The 10,557-nt window shown below is 37.2% G+C and overlaps 1 protein-coding gene across 3 annotated transcripts; it reads left to right on the forward strand.

The window, feature by feature from the left end:
- Nucleotides 1–362: 362 nt before the first annotated feature.
- Nucleotides 363–9,757, forward strand: LOC133699264 (uncharacterized). 3 transcript variants are annotated; one of them, XM_062122458.1, is made up of 16 exons: nt 363–477; nt 797–1,082; nt 1,531–1,774; nt 2,020–2,294; nt 3,911–4,075; nt 4,193–4,957; nt 5,072–5,166; nt 5,558–5,620; nt 5,713–5,801; nt 5,903–5,968; nt 6,193–6,816; nt 6,922–6,990; nt 7,172–7,242; nt 7,329–7,386; nt 8,405–8,678; nt 8,907–9,757. In XM_062122458.1, exons 2-16 carry the CDS (start codon nt 808–810, stop codon nt 9,515–9,517), a joined length of 3,744 nt encoding a protein of 1,247 aa, XP_061978442.1. In that variant the 5' UTR covers nt 363–477; nt 797–807; the 3' UTR covers nt 9,518–9,757. The 3 variants fall into 3 exon arrangements, with proteins under 3 accessions (XP_061978442.1, XP_061978441.1, XP_061978443.1); XM_062122457.1 differs by having other exon boundaries at nt 371–477; nt 794–1,082; XM_062122459.1 differs by having other exon boundaries at nt 371–477; nt 794–1,082; nt 1,531–1,768.
- Nucleotides 9,758–10,557: the final 800 nt, after the last annotated feature.

Genomic DNA, 10,557 nt, shown 5'->3' on the forward strand with positions numbered 1-10,557 from the left:
TAGAATAAAAAAAGAAGATAAATATATAAAAATAATAATTTTGTTGAAACAACATAAACGAAGACATAAAAAAATATATTTTAGAATAAATATTTATTTTTAAAAATATAAAAATTAAGAAAATATCTTATTTATCTCGATATTTCCAGGAAAGCAGTTTTACCTAAAGGCCACTCTTTTTTTTAAACCGGTATACACATAAATACGCGAAGGGGGTCCAATCATTAGTAATTTAAAAAGCATAGGACCCAATTTGACTGAAACTAAAGTAATTATATCAATTAGACCGGATACTAAAACTATAGGGACTAAAGACAATCTTTATTATGATCTCCCGGCTCTTTACTTTTCTCCCTGTTGCTTTCGACATTGCCATCAAGTTTTCTCACGTCTCTCTAAAATTTATACCCAAATGTCCTCTCTCTAGAAAAAATAGTAGTAATCCTTCAATTGAAGCTTAACTCTATCGATTCTAAGGTAATCTTCGATTTCCTTTTGTAATTTCTTATAATTTTGACTGTAACTAGTAGCTAGGGTTTTTCTTCATCTCTTTTGAAATTTATATTTTGTCTAATTTTTTCATGTCATTAAGTCAAGGATTTTTGTTGTACTTGCAATTAGTAGCTGATTTCTAAGGATTAACGTGGAAATTTCGATTTTCTTGCAGTTTTTTCTTCTTAAAGCTGTTTTTTTTTCTATTGTGAATTTTCTGTTTGGTTCCTCAGAAATGGCGTGGAAAGAAAATAAATTGAGCGTTTCTCTTTGTGTTATTAAGTTAGTTTCTTGTTTCTAGCAGGTTAAGACGGAATGTTAAATTCCGGGAATAATTTAAATCAAGGAAGTTCCGCAATGTCACCGGATATGCCACCAGTTACACAATGCGTGCCTTTGGAGCCTATTACGTTAGGCAATCAGAGATATACGCGGTCTGGAGAGGTGAGGAGGGTTTTGGGAGTTCCTCTTGGTAGTGTGTCAGAGGATCATTCGTTTGGAGTTGCGCATCCCAAGCCGATGCCTCCAGTGGCAACGGAGGAGCTAAAGCAATTTAAAGAAAGCGTGCAAGATACTTCTAGAAAGGCCAAGTATTTTGTTCATCTCTTTGCTACTTTTTAGCTTATGTTATGGTTCGGGATTTTACTGGTATAACTCATGATAAGATTGTTGTAAGTATAATGGTTAGGTGTCATGATTGACATGGAGATTCCATGGGATAATGCAGTCATGGAAAAATTCATTGCATGTATTTCATGATATAAACAAGATGATGAAAAAAACCGTGTAGTGCTTAACAGGTCCTCTGTCCCCTGATATTTTTTTTTAGCTTTTATATTTTGGAAAACCTGAAATGACCACCACATATTATTGCAATTCAAGATTCTTTCTTTGATGCTATTTCTGTCTTTATGAATATAGAATATCCATGTTTTGCTTTAGATCATGATGTTGAGGATGTAGTTCAATTTATTTATATGTTGCTGGACTGCACAAACCTTTTGAGTAGTTATTAAAGATGCCATGTATTTCAAACAGGGACAGAGCAAAACTGTTGCGTGAATCCTTATCTAAATTGGAAAGGTACAGGGTAGCCTTAAGCTCAAAGAAGCGGCAAAGGAGTGAGCCTTCATTGAATGAGAGGTCAAATTTAGCGAACGTAGCAAAGGTGGCAGGTCAGATTCATAGAAATCCTCATGATATTATGACTCAAAGATTGGAGGACAGGACCAAGAGTACTGGGCTTAACAAGCGTGCTCGGACTTCAGTGGCTGATGTGCGGGTTTGTACTTGAATATGGATTTTGATATCTTTTCTTCTTTTGTGCATCTTCATAATGTTTACAGCGTGGGTTTCTGTTCCAGATATTTGATTAGAGAGTAGGCAGTTAGTTTCTTTGATGCTTTGTTGAATCAGCCTCCCCCTTTGATCATCAAGAGTATTTATGTTCTCCCTGTAGTATACTCTAGCTTTAACTCTGTTTATATTTTCTGCAAAGTTTTGATAGAATTTTTCTTGTGCTACCAGGCAGATGGTAGGTCCTCGGTGCACTCAAGGCAACATATGGTAATGGATAAGAGTGGAGATATGGTCCAGGATCTTGGTGGTGGTGCTGTTCGGTATGAAGAAAAGATCCGCAGATTGCCTGCTGGAGGTGAAGGGTGGGAAACAAAAAATAAAAAGAAACGTTCTGTTGGAGTGATGGGTAATAGAGTTATAAACTGTGATCGAGAACAAAAACGAACTATGCCTTCCAAGATGAGTGCCGACTCTAAGTTGCGATGTGATGCTCAGGGTTTCAGGTAATTCTGTTAGTACATGATTACTGATTTTTTTGGTAATGTTATCATTTTGGTTTAATAGCAGGGATCTGCTACAGTTTTATTTTGAGTGTAAGAATGGAGACATCATGTTTAGAAAGCTTGTATCGTATTGGTATCTTTATTGTTTGCTTGGGTTCTCTTTTCCAAAGCGGTGATCTATAATTGACATGCTAGTACATTGCTGCTGCTCTTTAATGGAGTACTTGATGATTTTTGAAGAATAATATCATCTTACACTTTTGCTGATTAAACTAGTGGTTGAAGTTGTTCCCCAAGGAATTGAACTCTCTAAATTTTGTTAATTATTCACAAAACTTGGCAGGAATTGAAAATTTGATTATTAATACGGCTAAGATTGATGTAACATCTATAATATAATACATTGGCCAGCTATTTAAATGCCCAGGCTTTAGTGTTTTGACAACTTTCATAATTTCTTCAAAATTGCGGGTGCAAAAACATTTCTTCAGAAACTGTAATTATATTTGTAATATGTTTTATGAATGACGCTGACATGAACAGTCAAAGAACCTGACTGCTTTTGCAGTTTCATCTGCAAATGTTCCTCAAAGTTTGGGTTTATCTTTAGCTTGGCTGGTGAGTTGTGTGCAAGAGTTTTTATGGGGTATTAGAGTGAAAGAAGGGAGGGGAGATATGTTCTGGTATGGAGTTTTCCAGGGAAAGGGAAGGGAAGATATGGGGTATTAGAGTGAAAGAAGGGAGGGGAGATATGTTTTGATATGGAGTTTTCCAGGGAAGGGGAAGGGAAGAGAACAAACCCTTCTAGCTCCTTATGATAACTTCCCAAGAACATGAAATACCACAATCTCTAGTTCCCTTCAAGTGGTGAAAAATAAATTTCTTAAACCCTAAATCAGGGTTGTCAATGAGGGGGGAAATAGTTAATCAGGGTTGTCAATGAGGGGGGAAATAGTTGTATAATGTCTTGATTTTAGGTTTACATTGCTTCGTTCTCGAAGGAATTTTATGTTGGTTCATTAATGTTGACTCTACATCTTTTAACCAATTAAGCCAGGCTTATTCCTCTATAACAGAACCAAATATGTGAACATTAGGACTCCATCCTCACATTCTTCTTCATTTCCGTATTTTATACCCTCTTTGCCTTCACTTCCCTTCCTCTGATCCTCCCACCAGCCATTCTGTAAATGGTGGAAGAGGGAAAACTTAGTTCAGGCCTGTCATATGTGTTTGTGATTGTAGTTCCAATCATGTTTGATATCCTTTTTCCAATTTACCAAATTGGTTTTATTTAATTATGCTCTAACTGTTTGGCTGCTCAGGAAGGAAAGTTTGGTTTTTTCTGCTATGATGCATATAGTGGTTGCTTTATTTCATGCTTGTCTAAATTGTTTCCTAATTATTTAAGGCTTCTGTGTGTCTATGGCTGTATGTCACATGTTTAATCACTGCTTTATTCTTTCTTTTCAGTTATGCTTTCTATTTTTGAAAGTAGCCATCCAGTTGTTTTTATGCCACTGATTAAACTGTGCTCCTGCTTTTTCCCACATTCATGATAAAAGAAGAAAAAGAAAGAGATTTTGTTATATAAATGGGTTTCTAATATATTACAGATCAAAGTCATCTGCTGGAGTCAGTGGATTCAACAAGTTGGAAGATTCTTTTGAACCTACCAGTTCAGATACCAGTACAGTCCTCAAGAATGAAATGGACAGTTGTCTTCCAAGAAATCGTATTGCTCTTTTAGAGCATAAGGTTGTGACGAAAGGAACAAATAAGTATGTATTTTCATCTTTAATAACTAACTCTTTTGTAGAAATGTATCAATAGGTTACATAAGATGGTTTGCTATTGACTTGTGAGGCTATTAATTGGTATGTGGTGCTGTTTATCAGGCCAAATATTCACGAGGATAATTCAGCAAGCACTCCTAATACAGTGATAAAGGCAAAGGTTTCCCGGGCACCGCGTACTGGGTCCATCATGCTGCTAGATTCGTCACTTAAAGTTCAGCCCTCGCCCACATCCCTTCAAGGTTTGGAACAGCCTACAAGTTCAAATAAAATCCAACTGCCAGGAGTGGTAAATAACCATAAGGGTCAAATGCCAGCAGGCTCATCCTCACATGCTATGGCTCAGTGGGTTGGTCAGAGACCACACAAAAACTTACGCACACGGAGGGCAAATATAATGGCTCCTAGTTCAAACCATATTGAATCTCAGATGTCATCTCAAGGTTTTCCCACTTCTGAATTTAGTGCTAGAACTTCTTCCATTGGAACCAAAGGATCTCTGATTGCCAGCAATCTAGATACCAACACTCCAAAATTCAAGAGGGAACTTGAGAGTGTTCCATCTCCATTTGGGTTGTCTGAAAGTGAAGAATCGGGAGCTGGAGAGAATAAACCAAAGGACAAAGGAACAGATGGTAGCGAGGTTTCTCTGTCTGCAAGTCAGAAAGTTGGAACTTTTGTATTGCCTGCTAGGAAGAATAAATCATCAACGAATGAAATTGGGGATGGTGTGCGGAGACAAGGAAGGAGTGGACGAGGGTCATCTTTAACAAGGCCAGGTACTTATCCAGTAAGGGAGAAGTTAGAGAATCTTCCAGCTGTAAAGCCACTTCAGAGTTCAAAGGCTGCTTCTGATAAGAATAAAAGGTGTCTTTCCTAACTGCCCCTACTAAGCAACCTATTGGTTGATCAAATTATAGTGTGAACTTGTTTTAGACCCTGCTCTGAATTTTGAAGCTTATATATATTTCTCTGAATCAGCAAAACTGGTCGTCCACCTTCCAAAAAGTTGAAAGATCGGAAGGCTGCAGTGCGTGTTGGACCAATGCCCAACAGCAGTTCCTTAGATTTTACAGGTACTATTAATTAATAACTGTACAATAAATTTGGAATTTGCAGTTATAGATTTGTGATAGGTGTAGAAACACTGTTGTGCATGATGAACATTGTAAATCTTAAAGCTGTGCTGCAAGGACAAAATTATATGAGAGTGTTTTTCCCAATGGACAAACCCTCTTTTCTTGGCATTACCAAGATACTCAGCTTGAATAAATACCAAATGGCCATCTACATCTTCCAGCGAATTTGTGCTTTTTTTTTTAGTTTCAGGTTTTATTTATTATTTTGTCTATGCATATGCAAGCAATTCAAAATGGTAGAAATTTAGCAGATAACTTTGTACAAATTCCATTTGATTTAAATATGGGCTGCAATTTCTTCTAATATGCATTGACATATTATTCACAGGTGAATCTGATGATGATCATGAAGAACTATTTTCAGCTGCCAATTCTGCTCGGAAAGCTAGTGGTATGCATCTTTACCTTTTCATTAAGCTTATCAATAAAAGCCAGCTCTGTTTTTGGAATAAACTTCGTCTTAAAAAATGGTTGTTTTTGTAGAGCTTGCCTGTTCTGGTCCTTTTTGGAAGAAGATGGACTCTTATTTTGCTCCTGTAAGCATAGAGGATATGTCCTACTTGAAGCAGGAGGTAATAAGTGGGATGCTTTGATAAATTTGGGATGTTGTGAACGCTTATGAATCAGAGACTTACAATTTTTCTTGCTTTGTTGCTCTTTGTGGTTTGTTCAGCTAACTTCTGCACAAGGGATTGATGAGAGTTTTTCTCAAATGCTTGGCGCAACATATAATGTTTTGGTACTATTCCTTAATTATCCTGTCTCTTTTTCTCTTGTGCATTCCTATAAATTGCATTGTGGTTTACCTCCAATTTGTTCAAGAATTGATACGGATTTTCAACTGTCAGAAATCAGTTTTATTTTAATCTTAAGTAAACTCAAATGAAACTGGGAAAAAAAAAACAAAGAAAGAAAGAAAAATGTGAGAATGAAATTTGATTAAAAAAGATCTTTTTCTATCAGGGTGTTCTTGTGCACAAAGAAGTATGTCCTGGCAGAAGACAAGGGGAGGACTTCAATCAAGAATCAGCCAAAACAACTTCTTTATGTGGAAGAGTTGAAATGGGAAGTTTGGACAAGGTCGCTCCATTATACCAAAGAGTTCTTTCTGCTTTAATTGAAGAAGATGAAAGTGAAGAATTTTACACACAAAGTGAAGCGAAGAACATGTCTCTTCACTATGCCAGTGATGATTCTCATTGTGGTTCATGTAATCTGATTGATATTGAACCTAAAGATAGAGACAGAATGGAATCTGAAGTTGAGTCAAAAGTGAATTTTCAGACACAGAAGAGTTGTTTCTTGGATAGACTTTCATGTGATAAGAGTGTTGCATCAAATGCAATTGGGAATCCAAGCATGTCCAGTTCGTTGCATAGCAATGAACAGTGGCCAGTAGATGATGACTTTTCACATTCAGATGCCGGGCATGCCAGTGAAATATGTTCAAATGATCCAGGTTCCCTGCAGATTAGAGAAATAAATATGCCTGGCTTTTCTTCCTCTGATGGTCAATATCAGCTGATGTGTTTGGATGATCGGCTTTTGCTTGAGCTACAGAGTATTGGTTTATGCCCAGAAACATTGGTAAACATTCTTTTCTGTACATTTATTTGTCTTTTCTCAAGTCATATCATGGTGTGTTCCTCAATTTTGTTTCATATTTTATATGCTTCTTATGCCTTCCTGCAGCCTGATCTAGCAGAGGGGGAAGTGATTAATCAAGATATAATGGAGCTTAAAGAAGGGCTGCACCAGCAGGTTGTGTGCCTCTGTTTCTTTTTCTCTATTTATTTGTTCTTAATGAAGAAAGTGTTTGCACTGTTTCTTTCCTCTTTTCTTCTTCTTTTTTTGACTAACGTGAATTATTTTCTTTTGAATTCATTTTTTTCGTCTTTTTTCTTGATTCGTTATCTTTTGTAACAACTTCCATTTCTGACAGACTGGAATAATGAAAAACAAGCTAGGGAAACTTGGTAAAGTTGTTCCTAAAGAAAGAGATATGGAAAGAAGGTAGGTTTTGTGGTGTTTGTGAGGTGCTGCTTTCTTGAAATCCATAGAGTTTTTGCTTGGATCAAAGTAACACTGTTTGTTTGCAGGAATGTTGAACAGGTTGCAATGGACCAACTTATTCAGATGGCTTACAGAAAACTACTGGTATTTGTTTTAGTCTTCTGTTGAGCCATTGTTTCTTTTTGTCAACTTCTAAGCAATTAAGGATGGCTATATTATGCAAACCTAGACCACACAGAGTTACAATTTTGCTTCCCCATCTTTTTAGATGGCCTTTGATTGAGATAGAAATATTTTTGGACAAAAAACCTGCACTTAAGGACAGGCATATATGGACCTCAACAATTTTTTTCCACCTTTGAATTTGTCAAATAGATTGAGGACACAGCCTTGCATCTTAGGGGTGTGAGTTTGATCAAGAAAATTAAGATTTTTGGGCATTCCTACTTATACAACATGTTTACTTGTTTGCTGCACTCCTAAATGAACTTTTCTTGAAAGAACTGTTGAAATATAGCCACATGCGTGAAGTGTTATTTTAGGGTCCTCAAATGAAACCTGTGCCTTTTTGTGCATACTTTGTGATAGTGAAATGTTTTTAATTTTATAAAAGGTCTTTATGCCTATGTAGGTTTTTTTTTTTTTTTAAAAAAAAGCACTCATTTTCTTTTGCGGAATAAGGAAAAATATGTTCCTAGCTGTGTTTGTGTCTGTAAGAAGTTGCATGCTAGTTACTGAAAGACATTGCTTGGTTGTTCCATGTGGACATATGGTTTAGTCGCCTAATCCCATAGAATTTTCGGGCTATTCTGAGATAGCATAGCAGTTGTATTTACCTATCCTACTAGTGGAGAAAATCAAATTGCACCTTCATAAAACTGGACAATTTGGACATCTATGCTGTACTGTAGTTTTCCAATAAATCCAATGTGCAAGATTAGAATCTGGAATGGACAAGCATGGAAAATGAATGCAATACTTCTACGCTCTTTTTTGTTGCGGAGATCGAAGGTTAGAACTCATAATAACCTTTGGGAGTTTAAAACTGGTGTAACTTGGTCCCTTCCAGATTGGTCATACAAAACATTCCCTGTAATTATGAGAATCAAGACCCTTTTTTATCTGTTTTATACTATTGAAACTCTGTTATCAATTTATACAGGCTTGTCGTGGGAACAATACCTCAAAAAGTACCATCCGCAAGGTTTCAAGGCAAGTTGCATTGGCCTTTGGCAAACGCACACTTGCTAGATGTCGCAAATTCGAAGATACTGGCAGCAGTTGTTTTAGTGAGCCTGTGCTACAGGAGATCATATTCTCTGCACCTGCACCTTCATGCAACAAGGACGCCAAATCTTTGGACTGTGTTGGCTCAGGAACTGCTAGTAACACTTGTAATGAAGTCTCTAACATTCATGCTGAAGCCAGAGGATCAGGTATATCAGGTCAAATCTTTTTGGTGCTCTTTGATTGTACTTATCAATTATCTCTGAGGATGGATTTACAATGTGCTATGCATTTCTCAAAATTCTCACTCTCTCTGGCGATGTAAGAATATTGATAGTATACTGTGATAATTTTGACTATTTTTAGCATTGTTTTAAGTTGCTTTTGTGTTTCACCAGCAGCATATAATTCTTTCTGTCTCCTTTTCTTGGCACCAGGTGCTGTTTCTAGCACTATTGAGAGATACGATTCTCATAGTGACAACTTTGATGGAATTAAGAAGAGGGAAGTGCTTATAGATGATGTTATTGGCAGCGCTTCATCAAGGGTAACATCCACTCTTGACAGTGCTGCTCTTGGTGGAGTAAAGGGTAAGAGAAGTGATAGAGATAGAGAACAGAGCAAGGATAATTCAAGAAGCAATTCTGTTTCTGGGGCCAGTCGCTCATCATTGGATTGCATCAAAGGCGAGTGCAAAACAAAACCAAAGCCCAAGCAAAAGAGTACTCATTTATTGAATTCAGGAAATGGACCTCATGGATCAGCTCATTCAGTAGCTAATGCTAGTAATAAAATACAGCGCGTGGGGTCAATGTCTCTTGGCAACATTCCTCAGGATGCCCCCAAAGAAGCAAATGAACCGATTGATTTTGCAAACTTGCAGCTGAATGAAATTGATACAATTGAACTAGGAGTATCTACTGACCTCGATGGGCCTCATGATCTCGGCTCTTGGTTGAATATTGATGAGGATGGATTGCAAGACCATGATTCTATAGGTCTTGAAATACCAATGGATGACCTTACAGAGTTGAGCATGCTTTTGTAAAGAACTTTGCACTTCATGCTGGTGGAGCGGGAATGCAAAAACCATTTTTGAGATCCAATCTAACCTTCCTGGTCGAGGTAAGCAAATCAATAATTGTAATTATCGTTGATTCTTCATTATACAAGTAATTGAAGTACATTGATTGTATGAACCGAGATACTGCTTTGAGTCCAAAAAGATCCATGTCATGTCCCCTTCAGAATTGCAATCTATCTATCTATCTATCTATCTGTTTCTGCATGACAGACTTATTTTTCCTTGTTTCTTCGTCAATCCCTTTCCAAATGCATCCGCATCTGATTCATGTTCTCATCATAGTTTTCGTTCCGATCACAAGAGAGAATGAACTTTTGGCATACTTTGCATAAAGTAACAGTATATTTTAATTTCACATAATACATGCGCAGTGTACGCACTATCAAGTAACGAGTCAACTGCGAGAACTCTTTACTATCTGTTTCACCTCGCTAAACATGAACGAAGCATCAATGCACGGATTCCTTAATAGACATTGGATGTTAGTTGGTACCTCTTAAGTAAAACACAGTTGGATTAATCCCCTTTTTTTTTTACCACCTGTTACATTCAAATTAGTTTAACTTCTGCAATGCGCGTATAATTTTTGCCCTGTGGGACGCAGACTAAATGTTTTGGCTGCTAGAGTGCGCACTGTCAGAGACGGAAAATAATTCCAAGATAATGATGGTCTTGCATAGTACTCCACTTTACAGAGGATTTTTCTCATCCTCTGCAGTAGTATCTCGAGTCCTTGCATTCAAAGAGATCTATAAATACAAGGGTTTATTGATAAGTACTCAATCGCAGACCTGTTATCCAGTGTCCCTCTGCAGCCAGCTACAGACATCGAGTGTCATCTGGGCTTTTAGTGTTGACGTTTTGTAGCTGTGTAGTGGGTTTTTTTTTTTTTTTTCTCTCCAACCTTGTCCCTCTCCATTGTCTCCCATTCTCCATGAGAAACTAAATCCAGATTTTTGTTTTCCTACCAGTACTATTACCGGACCTTCGTGGACGGTCGGTAA

Source organism: Populus nigra, chromosome 7 (genome assembly GCF_951802175.1).
Source record: "Populus nigra chromosome 7, ddPopNigr1.1, whole genome shotgun sequence".
NCBI lineage: Eukaryota > Viridiplantae > Streptophyta > Magnoliopsida > Malpighiales > Salicaceae > Populus > Populus nigra.